Raw genomic sequence first — 25891 nt, 5'->3', positions numbered from 1 at the left:
ATAACTTATGTGATGTCTTATATATTCTTATAACTAAAGGTGAAAGTATAGATTTATGTGGAAAGAATTATTTACACCAGCCACTGTTGAAAATATACCAGAAGATTTAACTCTATAACACTTTAACACTAATCTAATGGGAACTTGTAATGAAATTTTTGGAGTTATGTAGGCTTGACACTTCAGATTGGAAGAATTATTTAGGAGAACATATTTAGCAGTCATCTAATGGCATAAACAAAGCTCATCTATATATATATATTTGATATTATATAATTTGTGATTATCTGACAGTATGGAGAGACATACACACATATTTATTTATGAATAGAATTTTACAGGTACCGCAAGGTAAATACAGAATGGATATACAGCATGGAACGCAGCAGCAATTATCTAAGAAGATTTATTTATTTATTAAGTAAAACATTTATTTATATTGCTTGATACTCATGAAAGGAAGGAGATGAACTACACAAACTTTATAGGAACATGATTGACTGTTGTTATTTATAGATCCCCAGACTCCAATTTCACAACATTTTTGCTAAAGCTAGAGGAGGTTCTTGGTTCACTTTATAGGAAATACAAAAAGTTAGTTATATGTGGTGACTTCAATATTAATTGTATAAGTGATTGTGCAAGGAAGAGGATGCTGGTAGACCTCTTTAATTCATATAATCTTATGCAAACCGTGTTCTTTGCAACGAGAGTGCAAGGGAACAGTAGAACAGCCATAGACAACATTTTTGTTCATTCCTCATTACTAGAAGGGCATTCTGCTAGCAAAAAGGTGAATGGCCTTTCAGATCATGATGCACAAATTATAACTTTAAAAGATTTTTGTGCTGCAACACGTGTTAAATATAGTCATCAGCTGTTCAGGAAAGCTGATCCAGTTGCTGTAGAGACCTTTGTAAACCTTATAAAGGAACAAGAGTGGCAAGATGTTTATAGCGCTGATATAGTAGACGATAAATATAATGCTTTTCTCAAGACTTTTCTCATGCTCTTTGGAAGTTGCTTTCCGTTAGAACGTTTAAAACAGAGTACTAGCACAAACAGGCAGCCTGGGTGGCTGACTAGAGGGATAAGAATATCTTGTAGAACAAAGTGGCAATTATATCAAAACGTTAGAAACAGTCAAAATTTAAATGCAGCAGCCCATTACAAACAGTATTGTAAGGTGCTTAAAAATGTTATTAGGAAGGCAAAAAGTATGTGGTATGCAGATAGAATAGCTAAGTCTCAGGATAAAATTAAAACCATATGGTCAGTCGTAAAGGAAGTTGCTGGTCTGCGGAGACAGGTCGAGGATATAGAATCAGTGCGTAGTGGGAATGTCCGTGTTACTGATAAGTCGCATATATGTACAGCATTTAATAGTAACTTTCTGAATATAGCAGGTGAACTAAATAGAAACCTTGTCCCAACAGGGAATCATATAGCGCTCTTAGAAAAAAGTGTTCCGAGACTGTTACCTGAAATGCTCCTCCATGATACTCACAAGAGGGAGATTGAGTTAATAATTAAATCACTAAAGACCAAGAACTCTCATGGATATGACGGGGTATCTAGCAGAATACTGAAGTATTGTCCTATGTATGTTAGCCCAGTTCTCAGCCATGTCTGTAACTTTTCCTTTAGGAGTGGTCGGTTTCGTGACCGATTAAAGTACTCGGTAGTGAAGCCACTTTATGAAAAGGGAGACATTGATAATGTTGACAATTTTAGACCTATTTCTATGCCATCGGTGTTTGCTAAAGTTATCGAGAAGGTTGTATATACAAGGTTACTGGGGCATTTAAATTCACATAATTTGCTGTCAAATGTTCAGTTTGGTTTTAGAAATGGTTTAACAACTGAAAATGTTATATTCTCTTTTCTCTGTGAGGTTTTGGACGGATTAAATAAAAGGTTGCGAACGGTAGGTGTTTTCTTTGATTTAACGAAGGCTTTTGACTGTGTTGACCACAAAATATTACTGCAGAAGTTGGACCATTATGGAGTAAGGGGAGTAGCTTACAATTGGTTCGCCTCTTACTTTAAGAACAGAAAGCAGAGGGTAATTCTCCGCAATATTGAGAGTGGTAGCGATGTTCAGTCCCAATGGGGCACTGTTAAGTGGGGCATTCCCCAAGGGTCGGTGCTGGGGCCACTGCTGTTTCTTATTTATATAAATGATATGCCTTCTAGTATTACAGGTGATTCAAAAATATTTCTGTTTGCTGATGACACCAGCTTGATAGTGAAGGATCTTGTGTGTAATATTGAAACAGTAACAAATAATGTAGTTCATGAAATAAGTTCATGGCTTGTGGGAAATAATTTGATGCTAAATCACAGTAAGACTCAGTTTTTACAGTTTCTAACTCACAATTCAACAAGAACCGATATTTTGATCAGACAGAATAGGCATATTATAAGCGAGACGGAACAGTTCAAGTTCCTAGGCGTTCGGATAGATAGTAAGCTGTTGTGGAAAGCCCATGTCCAGGATCTTGTTCAGAAGCTAAATGCTGCTTTATTTACCATTAGAACAGTATCTGAAATAAGTGACACTTCAACACGAAAAGTAGTCTACTTCGCATATTTTCATACGCTTATGTCGTATGGTATTATTGTTTGGGGTAATTCTTCTGATTCAAAAAGGGTATTTTTGGCTCAAAAATGGGCTGTTCGAGCTATATGTGGTGTAAGTTCGAGAACCTCTTGTCGACCCCTATTCAAAAATCTGGGAATTCTGACATTGTCCTCACAGTATATATTTTCTTTAATGTCGTTTGTTGTTAGCAATATTAGCCTATTCCCAAGAGTTAGCAGCTTTCACTCAGTTAATACTAGGCAGAAATCAAATCTGCATGTAGAATGCACTTCCTTGACTCTTGTGCAGAAAGGAGTGCAGTATTCTGCTGCATCCATTTTCAATAAGCTACCACAAGAACTCAAAAATCTTAGCAGTAGCCCAAACACTTTTAAGTCTAAACTGAAGAGTTTCCTCATGGCTCATTCCTTCTATTCTGTCGAGGAGCTCCTGGAAGAGCTAAAAAATTAAGCAAATTCCAGTGTTACATTGTTGATTTTCTTCATTTAAACTTACGACTTGTCGCCTGAATATGTTTTTTTATATTTCATTTTATCTGTTTCTAATATCTAATATCATGTTATAATTTCATGTATTGACTCGTTCCATGACCATGGAGACTTCTCCTTTATATATATTAGGTATAGGAAATTTTACATTATATTAAGTAAACATGTATTTTGTCTATCATATTTTATTTTGTGTAGTCCACTGTAGGAGATAACTTTACTAGTATTTATGAAGTAGTTAGCAAATATCCCATGAACCTATCCTCCTACAGAGGGCTGTCTTGAAGCTTGAAATATGTGTAAATTTTATTCCAGGAGGCAAGAAGAATTTTAAGTTGAATATTCTAGCGAGTTGCCACAATTATCTTAAAATGTTGCAAGTGTAACGAAAAGGAAAGGAACGAAGAAAGGAAAGAAAGTAAATGGAATGAGCTAACAAATAAAATAAATAAAATGTATATTTCAATCTGAATGTAATTCACATGTCAGCACAATGATATTGAATGTAACGTAAAAATTTACTATATTTTTCATTTAATTCTGTATATGTACTATATGACAACAATGTAAATATCTCATGTAATGATTAATTGTAAATATTTGTATATTTATGTACTTATTATATCAAGAAATGTATTTTAAGGAGATGTTAATGAACTGCAAAGGACTTGTGCATGTGGCACATGATTCGTATAAATGGAACTGAAAATGCAATGAAGACACCAACGTGATGGAACACTGGTCAAGAAATATTTACGTAGTGTCAATATGCCTTAAAGTGTATGGTGTAGTGGAAGCCGGATGGTCTTCAGGTTGGTGTAAAGGACAAGCTCATCACCTGTCGTAGGCGGTGAGGTGTTTCCTGTGCCCTCATTGACCATTTATACCCCGGTGGACGCCACCAAAATTCGACTGCTGGGGATCACAATTTCGTGTTGACACAATGACCAAACTTTGGATTTTCTTCAAGTCACATGGAAGAGAGCCAGGCAGTACACACACACACACACACACTCAGAAGCCGATACTACGTTTAAAGACACTGGAGCAATATAATAGAAACATTTATTGTTTGAATTAATTCCATTGTAAACACGAATCATATGAACTGAATTCAAACGCTGTGCTAAGCAACAATAATAAGCCCCAGTTCAAAGACATTAATGTTACGACTCCTAAAATAGATACACATCAAAAAGACTATACAAAGACTGATATGCAAAGAGCATCGTTCTCAGAAATATTTTTTGTAATATGTAAATTTCTTATTTTCTCATATATATGTATGTATGTAAATTTTCTATACTGCCACGCTCGCTTGCGGAGCATGTCAGTAGAGGAGGCATTGTAATGGTACTTTGACTACCGCGCCTCCGCCAATACAAAGATATAATTCACGATCGCGCACGCAGAAGAGCGCTGCGCCAGCGACCTATTTTTATAAATAATTTTTTTGTTCTTTTTATTTTTGCGTAGGTGTTTGTTTTTAACAACTAATTGAGGACACTCTCTCTCTTGTCTTCATACGAAAGACGTGTATTTTTCCGCGCTGTGTTGAATGTGCTTTTGGGTGTAAATTAAAATTATATTACAAAGCGAGGTTGTTTCAATACTGATTCGATGTGGTTATCACCAAATTTGTGAATTGATCATGACAGTGACTGAAGAAGTTTTCACAGACGGAGAAAAGTGAAAGACGGGTTGTCCTACAAGGGAATTAGGACGACAGCCATGAAGACTATATTGTAATTAGTACTGCGTTTCTAACAAGATTATAAGGTAAATTTCCACTAGTTTCTGATGCTATTTCCGTACAGTCGCTTTTTGTAGTGTTGCCGACCCGGTCTGCCATGCACGGTCAAATTACAGCACTATCTCAATCAATAATACGAAGTCCGCCTTACTCGTAACTGAAACCACCAAAATTCAAGACCCAATCAGATTTTCTATTTTATATTTTCACGGCAGAACCCCGAGCAAAGGTAACACTACACATTCCACTAGCTCTAATGTCCATTATACATACTTTGTCTTTCCTTCATTAATTCTCAGACCCATCTTCTCTCAACTCAGTTTTAGAGCTGAAAATGCACTCTGTAGATCTGCTCATTAAATCCAAGTCATCTGCATATCCCAGCATATCGTACAGACTTATAGTAGATAGTTCTTCCTATCTCAGTATCCGATCCACGTACACTTTTTCAAGCGCCAAGTTGAAAAGTAACCAGGAAAGCCCGTCTCCTTGCCTTAGCCCAGTTCGAGTGGGAAAGTGAGGTGATGGGCTTGACTGCACTCACACGGTACACTGGGGATACTCTTGGGTGACCTCTATTAAATGCACCAATTTTCCAGGCACTCGAAATTCCCGCAGTGCCTCATAAAGTTTGGCCTGGTTTATTGTGTCATATGCAGATTTAAAGTAAATGAAAAGATCATGCATACCAACATTGAATTTATTAGTCTTTTCTACTATTTGTCCTAGAGTAAATATCTGATTTACAGTTGACTTTCCTGGTCTGAACCCGCATTGATAGCTTCCTATAATAGCTTCTGCTATAGGTGAAAGCCTACTAAACCGGATATTTGATAGTACTTTATATATAATATTTAAAATTGTTATGCCTCTGCAGTTGCTGCATTCAAATAGATCTCCTTTCTTATGCACCAGACACACTATCCCAACATTGGCTATGTATGTAAAAAACAGTATTCCATTTGAGTCCATGGACGTATCAAGACACTGCACTGAATAGATATTTGAATGTTGTGCAGGGGCAGTCAAATTTTGCTTCATGGCCCTCATTATCATCAGAGTCCATCATCAAGGGGTTCAAGAAATGGTGCATATTGAATGTGCTGGATGGCAGTGAGGATGATGTACTGTGGGAAGAGAATGAAGAAAATGGTAGTAGCGAGAGTAATGAAGTGGCTACTGGTACTGTTACTGATGAGAGTAAATAAGACAAAATATGTCACCAACATTTTGTATTGTATCAAATTTTAAACAAATGTTTGCGGTACCTACCTAAGTCTTATATGTAAGTAAAAATAAATTTTTGGTAATTTTTCTCCTTTCAGTAAGTGTAGGGCTTATTTTCAGGTATTTATTTTTCCCTCAAAATTTAGGGGTGTAGCTTATATACAGTGAGTGGTGCCTTATTTTTTTTGAGCCAATGTGGTATGTGTTTGGTGGAGTGTTCATATGGCCACTTTCAGACTATTTCTTATCTGTTCTGCTCTTGATAACAAGTGGGAAAACTAATCACTGAAATCTTTCCATGCTAGATTTAATTTTTCTTATTTTATATTATGCTGATCATTGCTCCCTATGTAGGTGGAAGTCTACAAAATATTTTCACATTCAGTGGAAAAAGCATGTTACCAAAATTTTGTGATAAGTTTTTGCCTTTGATTTAATGATTTTCACCCCAAATCACTTATCATATCCTTGATGCTCTCTTCCCTGTTTCATGATAATGCAAGATCAGCTGTCCTTCTCAGCACTTTTTCAATGTCTCCAGTCAACCATATCTGGTTAGAACAATGGATCAATATTCCAGAAGACAACAGGCAAGGGTAAAGTAAGCAGTCTCTTCATTGTACCTTCTAAGTGTTCTGGCAATAAAATGCAATATTTGGTTCACCTATCCCACAACATTTTCAGTGTGATGCTTTCAATTTAAGTTGTTTGTCATTTCAATCCTTAGGTATTTAGTAGAATCATCAATTTTTCAGTTTTTAGTATGTAATCATTTGAGGACCTCTCACTTCTTATTGTTTAAGGTCAAATACCCCTTTTTGCACCATGTAGATAACTTGTGTAAATCATCTTGCTATTTGTTTTATCTCCTGAAGGCTTAATGAGAGAGTAAATGACAGCACCACCTGCAAAAAATTTAGAGGGCTGCACATCTCCTAAATAGTGCATATACACTGAAGAGCAAAAAAACTGGTACACCTTCCTAATATTGTGTAGGGCCCCCGCAAGCATGCAGAAGTGCCACAATATGATGTGGCATGGATTTGACTAATGTCTGAAGTAGTGCTGGAGGGAACTGACGCCACGAATTCTGCTGGGCCGTCCATAAATCCGTAAGAGGCATCCAAGATATGCTCAATAATGTTCATTTCTGAAGAGTCCAGTGGCCAACAGAAGTTTCTAAACCCAGAAGAGTTTTCATGGAGCCACTCTGTGTTCATGGAGCCACTCTGTAGCAATTCTGGATGTGTGAGGTGTTGCACTGTCCTGCTGGAATTGCCCAAGTCTGTCAGCATGCACAATGGACATGAATGGGCGCAGGTGATCACACAGGGTGCTTGTGAATGTGTCATCTGTCAGAATCATATCTAGACATATCAGGGGTCCCATATCACTCCAACTGCACATGCCCCACACCATTACAGAGCCTCCACCATATTGAACAGTCCCCTGCTGACATGCAGGGTCCATGTATTCATGAGGATGTCTCCATATCCATTCACATCCATCCGCTCAATACAATTTGAAACGAGACTCGTCTGACCAGGAAAGTTATTTCCACTCAACAACAGTGCAATCTCTGTGTTGACAAGCCAAGGCGAGGTGTAAAGCTTTGTCTTGTACAGTCTTCAACAGTACACGAGTGGGCTTTCACCTCTGAAAGCCCATATCAGTGATGTTTTGTTGAATGGTTCGCACGCTGACTCTTGGTGATGGCCCAGCATTGAAATCTGCAGCAATTTGCAGAAGGGTTGCAGTTCCATCACGTTCCACGATTCTCTTGCAGGAGTCATCGGTCCCGTTCTTGCAGGATCTTTTTCCAGCCGCAGTGATGTCAGAGAGCTGATGTTTTACCGCATTCCTGATATTTTTGGTACACTCGTGAAATGGTCATACGGGAAAATTCCCACATCAACACTACCTCAGAGATGCTGTGTCCCATCGCTCATGTGCCGACTATACCACCATGTTCAAACACACTTATATCTTGATAACCTGCCATTGTAGGAGCAGTAACTGATCTGACAACTGCGACAGACACTTGTCTTATATAGGTACTGCTGACTGCAGCACCATATTCTGCCTCTTTACATATCTCTGTATCTGAATATGCATTTCTATACCAGTTTCTGTGGCACTTCAGTGTACATCAACAACAGCACAGGGTCTACAACATTTCCTTGGAGAACCCAAGATATCACTTTGCTCCCTCTAGATGACTTTCCATCAATTACTATGAACTGTGACCTGTTGAAAAGCAGTCTCACACATTGTAACTTAAGCTCAGGTCAAACTTTTGATACACTTTCTAACATTTGCAGCTAGAAGTAGTGAAATGCAGCTTAGCAAATTACATTTCTTTGGAATGTAGTTGTGAAAAAGTCAGGTGCACATTTATATACAGTGGTGTAGTAAAAGTACACTTAGAACTCACTAAAATCATTTGTAAATTCAGTGCATCATTCTAAGAACAAATTGAATTGCTAATTACTAAAGGGGGATAACTTCTCAAAAACTGGAAATGCAGGTTGTTTCAGTTTCTTGAGACATAGATGCATCGATTGAGACTAAAGAAGGATGCCATTGCTGTCTTGCTGTGTGCTGAGAGTAGATTGAATTCATCTGTTCTCTATCATCATGTGTCTTTTATCAACTTTGACCATCATTACAATATGTTGAAGTAAATACTATTAGTCATACATTTGCTCATCTAATTAGATTGTTGCATCATGCAGTTAATTCATCTGTGCATAAAACCTTCCTCCCTTCTATGGATCAATGAGAGAGTTGTACGTACAAGTTACGTATTCACATGTCATCAATGCGTTCTCAGCAACAGCATGGGCTATTGACAAGAATGTCTTGACAGTTGGTTCATACAATACACATTGCAGTTTGGCCACCCTTTCAATTAATTTATTAGACCTACAATTCTAACATTTCTGATATGAATATCATCACAAACAGTAGACAAGGGGCATATGCACTATTATCTCTCGTACAGTCTCACTGACAATGCTTGAAGCTCAGAGGCGGTCCGCTGGATTTGTTATCAATAGGTTTGATCAACACAGGAGTATTACACGGATGCTTCATCAACTTGAGTGGGGACCCTTCAAGGGAAAACCACTTCCTTTTCACGGGAAACTATTGAGATAATTTAGAGAACCAGCATTTGAATCTGACTAAGGTAACAAAATTAAGCCACTAACGGAGGCATATAGCCAGTCATTTTCCCCTCACTGTTAATTGCAAGTAGAAGAGAAAAGGAATTGAATAGTAGTGGTACCAGGTACCCTCGCCATGTGCTCTAAGCTGGCTTAAGGAATATGTACATGTAGAATTGTACAATCATAAAATCACACTCCCATTCAAATTTACTCAATTCTCTCTGGTGATTTAATCTGACAGAAATATGTCCACAGTTCAGATTTACTGTGGCTGAATCTATATAAACAGTTATGCCAAGCCTAACTTGAAAGTGCAGTCAATGCAGTCTGGACACTTGACGATACAGTGTAGACTTGTTAAGTCTAACAGCTAAATACACTAAGGTGACTAAAGTCATGGAATACCTCCTAATATTGTGTTGGACCTTCTTTTATCCAGTGTAGTGGAGCAACTCAATGTTTCATGGACTCAACAAGTTGTTGGAAGTCCCCTTCAGAAATATTGAGTCATACTGCCTCTACAGCAGTCTGTAAGTGCTAAATTGTTACTGGTGAAGGATTTTGTGCATGAACTCTCCATTGAGTCCCATAAATGTTCAATGAGGTGCACATCAGGAAATCTGGGTGGCCAAATCATTCACTTGAATTGTCAATAACGTACTTCAAACCAGTCATCAAAAATTGTGACATGGTACATTTTCGTCCATAAAAATTCCATTGTTCTTTGGGAACATGAAGTCCACGAATTGCTGAAAATGGTCTACAAGTAGCCAGACATTACCATTTCCAGTCAATGATAGGTTCAGCTGGCTCAAGGACTCAGTCCATTCCATAAAACACAGCACACAGCATTATGGAGCAACCACCAGAGCCTTGTTGACAACTTGGGTGCATGGCTTTGTGGGGTCTGTGTCCAACTCGAACCCTATCACCAGCTCTTATCAACTGAAATCAGGACTCATCTGACCAGCGCACAGTTTTCCAGTCATCTAGGGTCTAAGCAATATGAGCACAAGCCCAGGAGAGGCACTGCAGGCGATGTCATGCTGTTAGCAAAGGCAGTCACGTCAGTTGTCTGCTGCCTTAGCCCATCAGTGCCAAATTTTGTCATACTGTCGTAAATGATACATTTGTCAAACATCCTATATTGATTTGTGTGGTTAGTTTATGGAGTGTTGCTTGTCTTTCAGGACTGACAGCTCTACACAAGTTATTAAATGAAAGCTGTCAACCACTGTGTAGCCCAGGGTGAGGTCATGAGGTTGAAAGTCTTTATAGGGAAAAAAAGAAGAAACTCACTGCAGCATTTATGATTTCACGTGGAGCATGAGGTGTTTCAGGAATTTATTCCTCAGTGTGGACTGCCCATATAAAAGAATTCTAACCAACAAGGCCTGCACATGAGTGTCACCCCCTGCCAATAGCAATAGGTTTCAAACCCAATAGTAATTGCTGCTGTCATTGAATGCCTACATCTCAACCACTTCCTGAGCAAACACAGAGAGTAACTGCATGAAAGGGACATTTTTGAGTCGGGTACCTCGCTAAAGGCCATTGCTCACAGCAGCACAATAAAAGCTGCATGTCTTCAGTGGACTAAACAAAACAGAAACTGGACAGTAACTGATTGGAGGCATGTAATGTGGTCCAACAAGTCACGATTTTTCCTCCTTTCAAATGATGCAAGGCGTTGAGTGCACTGGTAGTCCAATGTGGAGTTGTAGCATGTGGAAGGTGTACTTTTGGCTGGAGACGGTTCTGAGATGTTTAGGGTATGTTTTCCATTCCACGACTTGAGGCTACTCATTTTGGCACCAGGAACATGAACCACCAGGTGTTTATTTCAACATTCTCTGTGACGCAGTGTTGCCCTTTCTTTTACATTTTGATGATGGCTATACTGTGGACACACTTACTGCCCAAGATGAGGACAGCCGTGTTCACTGTGTTACACACACAGTTCCTAGTTTGATGAGCACTCTGGCACTATACTGCACGTCAGTGGGCCCACTGAATTACACAGTCTTTATCTCATAGAGTATGTCTGGTATTATTTAGAACAGCAAATGAAATGCAGCATTCAACATTCCTACAGTCTGACAGCACTATGGAATCTAATAACAAAAGAGTGGTTTCAACTAGATGCAGAATTTCTGAAGACACTCTTCCTCATCAAATGAGACTATTATTGAGGATAGTGGTTTTGTTACATGGTATTAGTATACGTCTCCTGGGGTTGATAAATTTTTATTCCAGTGTGGTTATAAATCCTACAGCACTTCCCAGTGGGGGAAAATTCCTGAAGTATACTATCTGATCAAAAGTATCTGGACACGTTTTAGTGGACATTAACATGAGGTGAGTGCATCCTTTCCCTTTATGACGACAAACTTTGCTGTGCATACTTTCAATGAGGTGTCTGTGCGTGGAGGGATGGCAGCCCGTTCCTGAAGATCTACATTCTAACTCACCCCAAGGGTTAGGTTGGAGTAAGAGCAGGTCAGTCCATTTCCAGAACACTATTTTCCACAAACTATTGCCTCACAGACGCTGCTTTGACAAGGCACATACACAAACACTCATCTCGGAACTGCTCCTCTACTGTACACAGAATTCAGTGTTGTAAAATTTGTTCATATCCTCCTGTATTAAGTGTTTTATTAAGCACAATAAGGGGATCACACCCTAGCCATGACACACACACTCACACTGTTAACACCACTTTCTCTGTACTTCACTGTTGGCACTACACAGAATGGCATGTAATACTCTCCAGGCATGTGGCGAACCCGAAACCTTACACTGGAATGCCACATGATTCATCACTCCAAATCACTCATTTCCAGTCATCCTATGTGTAGTGCCAACACTTTTTACACCACCTTGAGCATAACGTAGCACTGAATATAGAAATATGCGACTTACTAAGTGCTGCTCGACCATTGTTCCCCATTCTTTTTAACTTCCAATGCGCAGTCATTATGCTGAATGGACTGACAGTAACACCGATGGGAACACAAGAGTGATTCCTTCTGCTGATTTAATGCTACTTCTTTACAACAACCCTCCACTGTGCTGGATGTTCCTTGTCTGTCAGTACATGAGGTCTGTCTGGTCTTGGTTTAGCTGTGGTTGTTCCTTCTCTTTGCCACTTACTGAAATCTGATGAATTTGTTACTCAAGAGACACCCAATGACTTTCATATGTGAAGTCACTGAGCTCTCCTAATCAACCCAGTCTGCTGTTACTGCTTCTCTACGGACTACACAATATTACCTGCCTCCTTTTATACTGTCGGATCTACCACTTGTGGTCAATTCCTCATTACAGAGAGATGTCCACATACTTCTGATCAAATAGTGTATATCATTCCCTCATGAAAAAAAGGGTTTTTAAATCTACAAAAATTGCTTTTGTTGCTACTAATCACTACCAGCATCTCCTTCTAAGGTATTTATGACATAACACTGCCATATGAATCAGCAGATAAGTATTCAAGTTTGAATTCCACAGACTCCCAACATAACTTTAATTGCTGGAAATGTACTTTGTACATGTGAAAATATCAAGCAGCTATAATCCTCGAGTGTCTTCAGATGACTATTTTATTAGATAATCTAATACACTATATACTTTCAAATGGTTCAGCTATCATTCTTTGCATGCTGGTTCAGCGAATATTGGCAGGAAATGGGAAGGGAGGAGAATTTACGAAGTTTTTAAGGATCATATTCAGAAAAGATTATGGAAGCAAATATATGAAATAAATTCCAAATTAGCCTCCTTGTATGGATGAGTACAAAATTTATTTCTGTTCCCTCACCTGCCAATAAAAAGAACAAACTATGTGGCAAGGTACACACCTAGCTGAAAATGACTTACAATTCTGTGGCGCCCTCCGTTGGTATTTCTGGAATTCAGTATGGTGTTGGCCCACCCTTAGCCTTGATGACAGCTTCCACTCTCGCAGGCATACGTTGAATCAGGTGCTGGAACATTTCTTGGGGAATGGCAGCCCATTCTTCATGGAGTGCTGCACTGAGGATAGGTATCGATGTCGGTCGGTGAGATCTGGCACAAAGTCGACATTCCAGAACATCCCAAAGGTGTTCCATAGGATTCAGGTCAGGATTCTGTGCAGGTCAGTCCATTACAGGGATGTTATTGTCATGTAATCACTCCACCACAGGCCATGCATTATGAACAGGTGCTCGATTGCATTGAAAGGTGCAATCACCATCCCCAAGTTGCTCTTCAACAGTGGGAAGTAAGAAAATGCTTAAAACTTCAGTGAAGGCCTGTGCTGTGATAGTGCCACGCAAAACAAGAGGTGCAAGCCCCCTCCATGAAAAACACGACCACACCACTGCCTACGAATTTTACTGTGCAGTGATAGTGCCATGCAAAAGAACAAAGCGGTGCAAGCCCCCTCCATGAAAAACATGACCACACCATAACACCACCGCCTCCGAATTTCACTGTTGGTGCTACACATACCGGCAGCTGACGTTCACCAGGCATTCGTCATACCCACACCCTGCCATAGGATCGCCACATTGTGTACTGTAATTTGTCACTCCAAACAACGTTTTTCCACTGTTCAATCGTCCAATGTTTACACTCCTTACACCAAGCGAGGCTTTATTTGGCATTTACCGGCATAATGTGTGGCTTATAAGCAGCTGCTCGATCATGAAATCCTAGTTTTCTCACCTCCCGCCTAACTGTCATAGTACTTGCAATGGATCCTGACACAGTTTGGAATTCCTGTGTGACGATCTGGACAGGTCGTCTGCCTATCACCCATTACAACCTTCTTCAACTGTTGGCAGCCTCTCAGTCAACAGACGAGGTCGGCCTGTACGCTTTTGTGCTGTACGTGTCCCTTCACGTTTCCACTTCACTATCACATCAGGAACAATGAACCTAGGGATGTTTATTAGGAGTGTGGAAATCTCGCATACAGACATATGATACAAGTGACACCCAATCACCTGACCACGTTTGAAGTCCGTGAGTTCAGCGGAGCACCCCATTCTGCTCTCTCACGCTGTCTAATGACTACTGAGGTTGCTGATATGGAGTATCTGGCAGCAAAATGCACCTAATATGAAAAACATTTGTTTTTGGGGGATGTCCGGATACTTTTGATCGCATAGTGTAATTTTAACTATGAAGTTTCATTATGGGTGTTTCGATTAAAAAAAAGAAAACTAAATAAATGGAGTTCTTTGTGTTTGTGAATAGAATGTGAAAAACGAGATCTGCATTCCTGTTCAGAACTGTGTATCCTGAATGAGAAATAAACTGAACTAGAGTATTTCAGCTGAGTAGCATTTACACGTCCCTTAACTGATCAAGTGCAGTTAAAAACAGTGCCATTCTAGTAAAACACTGGTGCAGAAATACACAGAGAAACCATAACACAATTGAAAACGTTATTTTAATTACAGACAAAATGACAAGCTTATGAACTGCAATTTATGGAAAGGAAAATGCTCTGAAGGAGTATTCATGAAGGGTACAAATGAATTTTGATTCTACTTCTTGTTTATATTTATAATCATTGTACAAACATCCATACAGCAATACACATTGACAAAGGAACACACTTTTACCTGTACAAAATGCATGCATCAACATACAAAGTAAAGAAACCATAATGAAGTAATCTGGCATTCGTACAGAGAAATATATATATAATATATATAATCTTCATATATAAAACAGAATTTCCTTGCGAAAATTACTTCACAGTTATAAAGTGTAAACATGAGAAATACAAAATCAAGACTATTTTTCCATCTTCATCCTTACGATCAGACATACAGAGTTCTCTCTCGAATCTCCAAAAAATTTTCAAATTCAAAATTTCATTCTAAAATATTGAGCCATGATACTGGTACTATACTAACAGTTACCTATGTGAAGTTTCACTGGTTTGAAATCTAGGAACAAAAAAATCTGTACCTAGAATATAATGCTAGTGTAAAAATAGTACATATTGTTAAAAAAAATCCACTGACAGGATTACAAGACAGCTGGTACAATTTGCACTACTGCTGAAGTTAAATGAAAAATAAATAATATATAACATAAAGAACCAAATTAGCATCAACAGATCACAGAGTATTCAAGTAATCTCATAATGTTTTTTCTGATTTATTTTGCACAAACACACTTTCCAAAGTTGCTATTCACTGCCATATAAAAGTATCATACACAGTCTGTTTTAAATTAACACAGTACACAATCGATTTTCTTTGCTTTGTTAATGAGCGCCAAGTGGGAAATGTTTTCATACAAAACCTATTTACATTACAAAAGAAATTTTAAAAAAGTATGCAAGAAATGGCATGAGCAAATACTAAACCTGCAATATTAGGCAGATTCTGAATTTTTCAGTACATGATTTCCAGTTCGTTGTTTTGAAAAACATTTTTGGCTCATTTAAACAAACTATGAATTCATTTAAAAAAAGGATGAATTAGTCACTACACAATAACAGTGGGAATATTTGTATGTGCACAGTAAGAAAAGTTATTTTTAAAATCTTTGGGTTTATAAAAACTCTTTGCAAGATGTTACATCCCAATTCTCAACTCTATTCAATATAACTATACATTACATAGACTAGCATAAACAATGCAAATTATGCAAATAATCAGATAATGTAAGCAGTAATTGTACTTAGCATAAAATAATAGTCCTTTAAGTTCAAATACTGCTTATTTCTGAATTCCATTCTTCAGTAACATTATAGGGGAGAACGTTATCACTGCAGCCCCGGAAGAAAATACTCCTTGGAAACAAATAGCACATTATGGTCCCTGTCCTAATTTCTTGCTTGCATTTTTTGTTAGACAAACAACACTCATTCAATACTGCATAAAATTATATTTGAGCACGTGCTATTCATATCTGTCAAGCATCTAATCCAATGTACAACGTTATCACAGGTAAAAGGGGGGAGGGGTAGCAAATACAACAGAACTCAAAACAAGATCAATTGCAGATATTTTTTGTTAATTTGCATTTACCTAGAGCAGCTTCATAAATAACAGCTATTGTTTAATGGTATTCAGACTGAAGTTGTGCTCAAGCCTTCAAATTTAATACATGCAGTAAATTCCACACAATACAGTGAAGCATACACACAGCACACATACATACCTCTCTGGATGATGCATGCTGTAAAACAATGTATCAGCAAATACTGTATGAAAAATAGTCTATAGTTTCATATTTTTTTGGTAAAACCTGAATATATGACTCAAAAGTGGATATTTTTCTCAACACTTACCAGACTTCGGCTCTCAGCACAAACATTTTACCATCTTAACACGTATTTCCTGCTTTAATAACCTTCCGATTACATTCCTCAACAGGAAACTATAACCTGCTCTTCACTTCTTACAATGGATATTCACGACTGAGGAAAAAACCACTGAGTCTCACACACATCACAGAAAATTCCACAAGTACAATAAGTACGCATAATGCCTAAAAAAAAGACACACACATTCACCTAGATGAACACGGATGACTCTATTTTAAATCTCAGAAGAGATCAGATGAAGTGTGCTCATTCCTACACACACACGTGAAACACATCAATGATCTTCTACAGTAGGTGCAGTTACCATAAACTAAATCAGTCTTTATCATACATTTAATGGACCTATCTTTGCACAGCATTTATCACATCTTTCACAGTATTCTGTACTTCAGTGAAAAGCCGCGTATTATCAGCTGAGTTTCTAACACTGGCTGAGCGTAACTGTTGAGCCTGAGTTTCCAGTCTAGTAAGTAATTCACGGAAATGAAACCGTGTGTGAGGTGGTACCCTATCAGCATAACCTACACATGAAGAATGGAACAAACCAACTTTGTCTGACAGTTGCAGCCAGCTGCCTGTCGATACATTTGGAGATGACCTTAACACAGATAAACTCGTTTCTAAGGCTTGTGAAATCTCGAGAACACTTTCCCGCTCATCTTTAGCGTCCTTTTCACTTTCCAGTTTCCCACATGTCTCTTCTTCTGTTTTGCTATCACTACTACTGCTTTTTGGTATGACAGAAGGTTTTGACATAGAAGGTGTTGCATAAATAGCTGCTGAGCTTGTAGGAAGTTTGGAAGAAAATATAACTGGCTTGGAAGCTTTTACTAATGGTTTAGTAGGAACTGCAGGTTTTTCATCACTTGTTGTAGGGGGCCACACTCTTCTTTCACCTACAGATACCTTGTTAATCCTGCTTGGTGCATCTTCTGGAGAACTATGATCTTTGTTATTTTCTTCACTCCTAGACCTATCATCATCATCACACGGTGTGTCACGACACGTTCGAGAAGGAACTTCAGGCTTGACTGCTGTCTTTAATGTTAATTTTGGACTCACTTGGCCAGGGGCACACTCGGATGTTGATTCTTTATTTTCCCACAGTTTTTTTAAACTACTTATGCTACCTGTACTACGTCGTTTGTCCTCTGTTTCGTCTACTTTCAATGATCCTCCATCTAGACTATGGGCACTCACTGTACTGTCCCTCTTTTTTGCGTCGTCCTCATGATAGTCACCATCTAAATGTACACTATTTCGACGCTTCTCGTCCTCTTGTCCCTGCTCCTCTTCTGCTTTTTCATTTTCTGATTTCTTTGAGACCTTTTCAGATAATTTATCTCCAGTGTTATCTACCTTACGTAAACGAGATTTAAAGTCTATGATGGAAACAGAATGGTCCTCATTCTCCTCCTTTGCACCCACTCTCTTAGGAGCAGCTTCAATTTTCTTCAGCTGAGCTTTAAACCCACCTAAGTTACTACCTACTGGCTCCTGGTTAGAGCTCGTCTGCTGATCATACAATTTTGAACTGTCTGATCCTCGACTGAACTTACGCAGATTCGATTTTATATCAACTGGAGAACCAGATGCTTTTCCTCCTAAATCAGGAGAAGTTTTATTAAAGCTAATATCAGAAGCTGATTCTTGTCGGCTGTTTTCTTGCAGCAGAGTTTCATTAAGTTCTGAAACTATTTGTGCTGATGGGTCAATTAATGCAGACGGTTGATCACCATGTGGAGATTCTTTTGACCCATTCCGTCCAAAGCCTCTATCAGCTCTCTCTTTAATCTCTGCCATCAATTTAAGTTCCAACAGGTCTTTCACATCTGATGGTACACTTTTTGCAGGTTTGCTACAAGAAGGTCTCCTCTCTGTTTCATCATTCTCATTTGGGGAGCACATTTCTTCGTCTGGATGATGGCAATCAGGTTCACTGAAGTTAGGAAAATCCTTATTCTGGGTTGGGGAGGAACAAGTTTCAGAAGGAAGTGCTGGAGGTGAATACAGTGCAGGTGCATCACTACCAGGGGAGAGAGGACTTTTTGTTTCAAGACTTGGAGATGTTAAACTTCTGCTGGATCTTGGTGGACTTGGAGGGCGATCACGAGGCCGTCCTTTCGAACTTCGGCGACCACTCTGCGTCAACTGACAGGAATCTTCCCTTTCTCTTCCTGACTTAACACTGCTGCAGGAGTCAGTAGATGGTTCACGGTGCCTCAGGCTCACACCAAATCTAGAACTTGCCTCCTCTACAGATGGTTCAGTGTTTCGAACATCACTGGTTTGCGTGGTATGAGGGCTATCCCGCTCTTGGTCACTATGATCCAGCGGAAAAATGGGTTCTACAATTGGATAGTTCCGTTCAGCCTCATTTGATGAGGCCCAATGAGGAGAAGGTTGATCTAAACTGGAACTGTGAGCTAACTTCCGCAAACTACGAGGTGAAGAAAGTCCTGATGGCTTGCCGGAAGCAGCACCAGAGCGGAGTCGTCGTCTTTCTGGGCTGGGGGAAGCAGCAGTCAAAGGTGGAGGTGGTTCTGGGGTCATTGGGGTTTCACTAACACAGTCAAACTCTTCTGGGGGAGGGGGTAGATCTGAAGGTGGTGGTGGAAACTCCAAATCAGCCAATGAAGGCTGAAGCACTCTTGAAGGACTGCCCCCACGGAAAGTTGAGGTGTTTGGTGCACGGAATGTACGCATCTCCGGCCCATGATTACGAGTATTTCCAGCTGTGCGAGGTCGTTGTAATTTGCTTGCAGTTGGTGAAGAAGGTGGATGGTGATGCTGATGGAAGCCTCCAACAGTTCCTCCAGACGAGTTGCTACGTATCATCTGTGGCTGGGTACGTATGTTAGTTCTTGGTGACACTGAACGATGGGGAGTAGGAAGATCATTCATAGATTGCTGCTCTACCATTTCTTCTCCTTGGTCCATTTCATCAGCATCTGTTCCTCCTGCTAGACCACTCTGCCGCAATGACTCCAGGTATGCTCCAATGCGGGCTCCTTTGGGTAGTGTGCCATATCGATTTATGGCTCGTGTTACATTTTTCACCTCAAGAGCTACAACTTGCACGACCTGAAAAAGGAAAGTTTTTGAAACACAACTCCAATGCATTAAGCAAATATTGCATATTATTTGTACCATAAAGCTAACCACTTAAATAATTCTTCTAGATCCTTTCATGAAACTTATAAATAAATTTAAAAACACTCCAGGTTCTCTGCCTGACATTTTCTGTGTTGCTCTTTCTGAACTGATCTGCCAAGTGTGTAAATAGGTTTAATATGAGAGTTACACAGTTTTACTGCAGCAATAATTATAGTGGTTTTAATATAGATTATCACATTGCAAATGCATATACAGCCATTCTTTACCTGACTATCTAAAAGCCATGAAGAGACTAAGTCTATATACACTAACTGGCAAAAAGATCTTGTATTCCCTATGTCATTTTGTCCAAGGACCCATTAACAAACATGAGAGATTTTCTTTTGCTATTATTATAATGTTTAACTTTAAGGGCAGGTTCTGATAAACAGAACAATAATTTCTGGTACAGAGTATGCAGAATGAGTTCTGGTACAGATATGCAGAATGAGTTCTGATATATAGAAGGCTAAATCTGCTACCATCCTTTCTCAAAAATGGTGAACAGTTTGCGTCAACCCATAGATATGCACGTGATTCAACCAAAAGCTTTGAGTATATTAGCCCAGAAACTCCAACATACTTTCTTCAAACTATGATGCTCTTGATTTGTGCAGAGGACTACCATGGCATTGAAATAAAAGGTTCCCTTCAAAATGTTTCCACAGTGTTTTAATTTTGACATCAACAATAATTATTGTTCACATTATGTTTGAAAGTGGTCCAATTCTGAGCTATTCTGTGCATCCATTTCCACAATCAAACAGCACCAAATAAGTTTGTCTTCTTCAGGCATCTTACCAAGGATAGACATCAGCAACTGCTCCTAACTGCACTTTAGCCAACTTCAGAAATAACATAATTTCAGTCACCACTGTCTGCATCAATATCATAACAGCCACACAGAGCATTTGCACTGACATTCAACACTGTCTCTACTTCATAAAACATTTTTAATTCCTCCACAGGCCAATGGCGGTTTTATTCAATATGCTCTGAACGTAATCTTACATTGTAGTTAGTGACTTTTGGTGGGAGCCAGACCATAACAACTGAGTCATTCCATCATCTCTAAAGTGATCCTTGTATCACTGATTGATCTATCTCTTTGTAACAGACATACTCTGCAATAGCCAACAAACACATCTGATGACTTTTTTGTGCAGTATGAAGTAGAGTTTAGGGTCCATATTAGGTCATTTCTTAGATGTACAAGACTAATAATTTGCGGGGCATGTTAGTAACATTTCCACTTCACACTGCCATTGTTGAAAATCGTTGTGTGTACATTTATCTCCCAAGGAATGCCTATTGTTTTGGATTCTTATCATCAGACCAACTACAAAATTGCTAAATTTTCCACACCGATTTACTTTACCAGCACCTGTGCCCTTGCATGTTCGATGGCTTTAGTTGGTCAGAAGAATGTAATAATAAAATTACATACTGTTTCATGGGACACAGGAATCCTTTTTGTTTTTGAATGAAGGAGAGAAGATCAGTATTTACTAAATTATTCTAACCGAAGTGTTATATTAAATGAAAACCAAAGTAAGATGAGGTTTAACAGTTTTTGAAAGTATAAGCATAAAAAATAATCCAGAATGAGATTTTCACTCTGCAGCGGAGTGTGCACTGATATGAAACTTCCTGGCAGATTAAAACTGTGTGCCCGACCGACACTCGAACTCGGGACCTTTGCCTTTAGCGGGCAAGTGCTCTACCATCTGAGCTACCAAAGCACGACTCACGCCCGGTGCCCACAGCAAGGTTCGCAGGAGAGCTTCTGTAAAGTTTGGAAGGTAGGAGACAAGATACTGGCAGAAGTAAAGGCAAAGGTCCCGAGTTCGAGTCTCGGTCGGGCACACAGTTTTAATCTGCCAGGAAGTTTCATAAAAAATAATGGTTACTAGTCCAGCAGAAGACTAAACATATACTGGCAGGTAACTGGAGGGGAAAAATTACAAATGGACTGATCACATAAATTTCAGACAGATAGTTCTAGATTACAATACTCCTAAGAATGTTTTTAAAAAATGAACATGCCATTGCATAAACTTTGTATTTCTGAAACCATTAACGTAAATGATCAAAAATAGGTAAAAATCAACAATGGAAAATCTAGGAAGGAGTAATGACCATATGAAAAAGATAAGATTTGCTACTCACCATACAGAGCAGACGTTGAGTTTTTGACAGGCACAACAAAAAGACTGCTATACATCTGAGCTTTCATCTGAAAGACCTCCTTCAGAAGTGGAAAACACACACGCACAAAAGCACAATTCACACACACATGACCACTGTCTCTGGCCATTGAGGCCAGGCTGAGTACACCAACTGCACCTGATGGAACAAGCAATCTGTAGGTGGAGTTGGGAGGAGGGAGGAGAGAGTGAGGAGAGGAGAGAGTGAGGAGGAGGCTGGGTCAGGGACAGGGAGCAATAAAAGGGTAGGGGTGGACGAGGGTGTATTGCTGCTTGTGGGGGCATGCACGGCATTGTGGGGACAGGACAGGGCTGCTAGGTGCAGTTGGGGGATTTGAGGTAGAGGGGAGGGGCAAGGGGAGCAGAAAAGGAGAGTACTATAGGAGGATAAAACAGACTGGTTGGTGTGCTGGTGGAACAGAAGGCTACGTAGTGCTGGAATAATGGGATCACAGTAGGGGATAAGTGGGTGAAAGGACAGGGACCAATGAAGGTTGAGGCCAGGATGCTTACAGGAACATAGGATATATAGGAGAGAGATTTCCCACCTGCATTACATGACTACCTCTTGTCGTGTCCTGAAATAATGACTATCCTATCTGCTACCTTTCCCACTCCTCCCACAGTAGTATTCCACCACCCATCAAATCTACACAATAACCTTGTCCATCCTCACTCCAACCCCTTGCCCCCCTGACTTGTACCTTTGCAATAGACCTAGATACACGATCTGTCTCATATGTCCTCCCACTACCACCTACTCCAGTCTGGTCACAGGTCTCTCCTATCTCATCGGAGGCAGGGCTACCTGTGAAAGCAGTCCTGTGATTTACAAACTAAGCTACAACCACTGTGCTGCTTTCTACATGGGCAAGACAACTAACAAGCTGTCTGTCAGCAATGTGCTTCACTTCAATGCCTCTTTCAAGGCCTGCCTGGATCCTTCTTGCCAACACCAGCTTTCCTGAACTGTGCAGGTGGGAACTCTCCTTGCAGTATATGCCACATACCTGCCTGTAACCCCCACCCACCAACTTTCAATAGTCTCTGTCCTTCGCCCAATTATCCCCTTTTCTATCTCCACACTTCAGCACTATAAAGTCTTCTATTTCACCCCCCCCCCCCCCCCCCCCAGTCTTTTTTCCCCTCTTCTTCCTTTCTGCTCACTTCCTCCCTCCCTCCCTCCTCAAACCTCCGAACTGTACCTGGCAGCCATGCCCCATCCCCACCACGTAACTGCAAGCCCCCATAAGCAGCACTACACCCTCCCCCACCTCAACCCTAGCTTGCTATACCTTCCCCTCCCCAGCCCAGCCTCTTTCTGATCTCCACCACCCAAAGACTGCTTGTCACATTAGGCACAGTTGCTATACACAGTTCAGCCACAATGACCAGGGACAGAGATCATATGAGTAAGTTGTGCTTGTGTGAATGTCTGACCGAAACCTTAAATGTATAGCACTCTTTTTCTTGTGCCCGGCTGCAACTCAACAAAAATAGGTAAATATGTCTATAAACTTTACATGCAATACCCAACAGCAGAACATATTTTGTAACACAATTTCCAAGTGGTTGCTGTCTGCTTTACTACATATATCTGAATTCTTGCCATCAAAAAACTTTGTAGATGGTAGCTAAGCACATAATGTGTAGTGAATTTCCATCAGCCACAATTCAGGAATGATTCCTGTCACTGTCGTCTATCTCTCGTTCACTATCCCTAATACTTCTCTAGTAGTCTGTAATACATAATATAATCGTTACGAGCAATAACTAATTGTAACTGATCAAAGCATGAGTATTCTGCCAAGATGAGAATTTGACAATCTGGTACAATGGATCAGACACTTTGAATGCCACAAGTGCAACACTTTTTTTTTCTTTCTTGATGTGAGGACCCTACAGACTGTTCTGCTTCCTGTATCTCAAATCGATCAGCTGTTCATTTTCACGATCACCTTAGTGCATTTACCTCTCTGGCATAATCTCTCTCACTCCTTGAAGTCACATTTCTCTTGAACAATGAGTTGTTCTGCATCTTTCTGGACATTACTCCAATACCTTTTCATGACAAGTTTATTTCTCCATTTTCCTACCATGACGATTCCAAAAGAGTTGCCAATTCTTGTAACCCAGTAATCAAAACTTGTCCTGCTACCTCCATTTCTGATATGCTACAAGGCCCTACAAGCATTTCGCTGATGACCCATTTCCTGGGCTTTTATCACATTTTCAGTGCTATCTGTATTGTGAAAACATTCTAAATATATTTTTGTGTTCTTCCTTACCATGGATAACTGTAATATAAACACATTTGCAACTCACTGTTAGCCACTGGGAGTCTTGAAATCAGTGGTTGAACATGCTTTCTTGGCAATTGAATATTAACACTTTCATGACAGGGCAAAGGGGATGTAGTGCAATTGACTGATAGTGTGCTATTTCATAGTTTTTCTGAATTTTGTGCAGCAGGTTCTACTGCATGTAACTTACATCAGTTTATTGCATTTGAAAGAAGGGTCTTTTTTCTGTGAAATACCGCAAAGAAACAGACTTGTTTCAGTTATTTTGAAATGAAAATGGATTGTTTTGCAAAAGTAGCAATCTTTTTAAATCTTTCATTTTCTAAATTGAGATAGAATTCCAAGTCACTAGTAATGAAAATAAAACCCTTTAAAGGGTAAATTTTTACTGAAAATTAATTGGTTGCATTTTGAAAACTTAAGTTGTGTGTCACATTCTTCACAATAGTACCAGGTATCTTTCCTTGTCACTTTCTCAGATCTTGCTTTGCTTCATTCTGCACAAACATTACATCTCCTCCAAGGCCATTTAGACATTTCTGCAGCCAGAATCAATTTAAGAAAATGTATCTCACTGAGTCTGTTTACTGGTGAACTATTTGGGGTAGAAGTTAATTCAACTAGACAGCCTTTGTATATCAAAGATGCTACAATTCAGTACCAAATTCAAAAAGGTATGTGATAGTAAGCCTCTACTTTTTATATAAAACTTACAAACTGAGGGAACATTTTTTCAAAACTTCATAAATACAGCGGATACTGTTTTTCACGGAAGGAGTTTTTCTGTTTTCACTTAAATACATTTGAGTGTTTGAATTTTTAGATGACTACTAGATTTCAGTGATATTAAGAAAATGTTCAATGAAATAAGATGAACATTTGATTTTTGTAACAGAATATTAAGGTGTGATTTTTCCAGTTTTTTCAACAGATGATAAATGCTTATAATCATTGCTAGTATCAGTTATGTTGCCTTCTTTATTTAAATGTAATTTTTCCACAACTAATTTTTTATAATGTTTATTATATGCCTGCATCATTGTAAAAGGCACATTTTTGCATATATTATTATATAAAGCAGTTTTTTTTAATGTATAGTTTTTGACTTTGTTAAGAATTACAATAATAGCAATGGTAACTATTTTAACGTAATTGTTTAACTCATATCATTATTATCATGAAGTATGAAATAAGTAACACAAAAATTTTTGCATGTTGCAATCACATTTTTTACTGTGAAGTTTTTCCTGTTACAGCCATACATTATTCCTCTAGGACATTTTGATAAAACTCCTCTGCATCATCTGCAACTTCAAAATATTTAGCAAGGCAGAAACATCTTTCTTCTTTTCTTTGCATCATCTGTAATTTCAAAATTACATCTTTCTTCTTTTCTTTGCTCATCATATTTTGTTTTGGTAGAACAGTGTATGTTAGTACTGTTGGATGGCATGGTTTCGTTCATCTCAGGATGTCAACTTGTGCTGGATCTCCACAGTACGTATCACTCAGAAACACATTAACAATCTTCTTTTCTTTCTTGTCTGAGATGAAATGATGATTGTTAATTTTGAAAGGTAGCTTGGATTTTAGTACTTTCTGTGCACTATCTTCTAGGTTTTTAACAGTCCAGTCGGTGTTTA

At 39.1% G+C, this 25891-nt stretch overlaps 1 protein-coding gene across 2 annotated transcripts in view; it reads right to left on the bottom strand.

Moving 5' to 3' along the window:
• Window positions 1-14806: 14806 nt before the first annotated feature.
• Window positions 14807-25891, bottom strand: part of LOC124614053 (tyrosine-protein kinase Abl) — a 445084-nt gene continuing 433999 nt past the window's right edge. For both annotated transcript variants that reach the window (XM_047142887.1, XM_047142888.1), the window contains exon 15: window positions 14807-19666. In XM_047142887.1, coding sequence (XP_046998843.1) covers window positions 16925-19666 — 2742 coding nt within the window. In that variant the 3' untranslated portion in view covers window positions 14807-16924. The remainder of the gene's footprint in view (window positions 19667-25891) is intronic.

The sequence above is a fragment of the Schistocerca americana genome, chromosome 4 (assembly GCF_021461395.2).
Source record: "Schistocerca americana isolate TAMUIC-IGC-003095 chromosome 4, iqSchAmer2.1, whole genome shotgun sequence".
In the NCBI taxonomy this organism is placed as follows: Eukaryota; Metazoa; Arthropoda; class Insecta; order Orthoptera; family Acrididae; genus Schistocerca; species Schistocerca americana.
The sequence above is the reverse complement of the archived record's forward strand: the minus strand, read 5'-3'. Positions and strand labels throughout refer to the sequence as shown.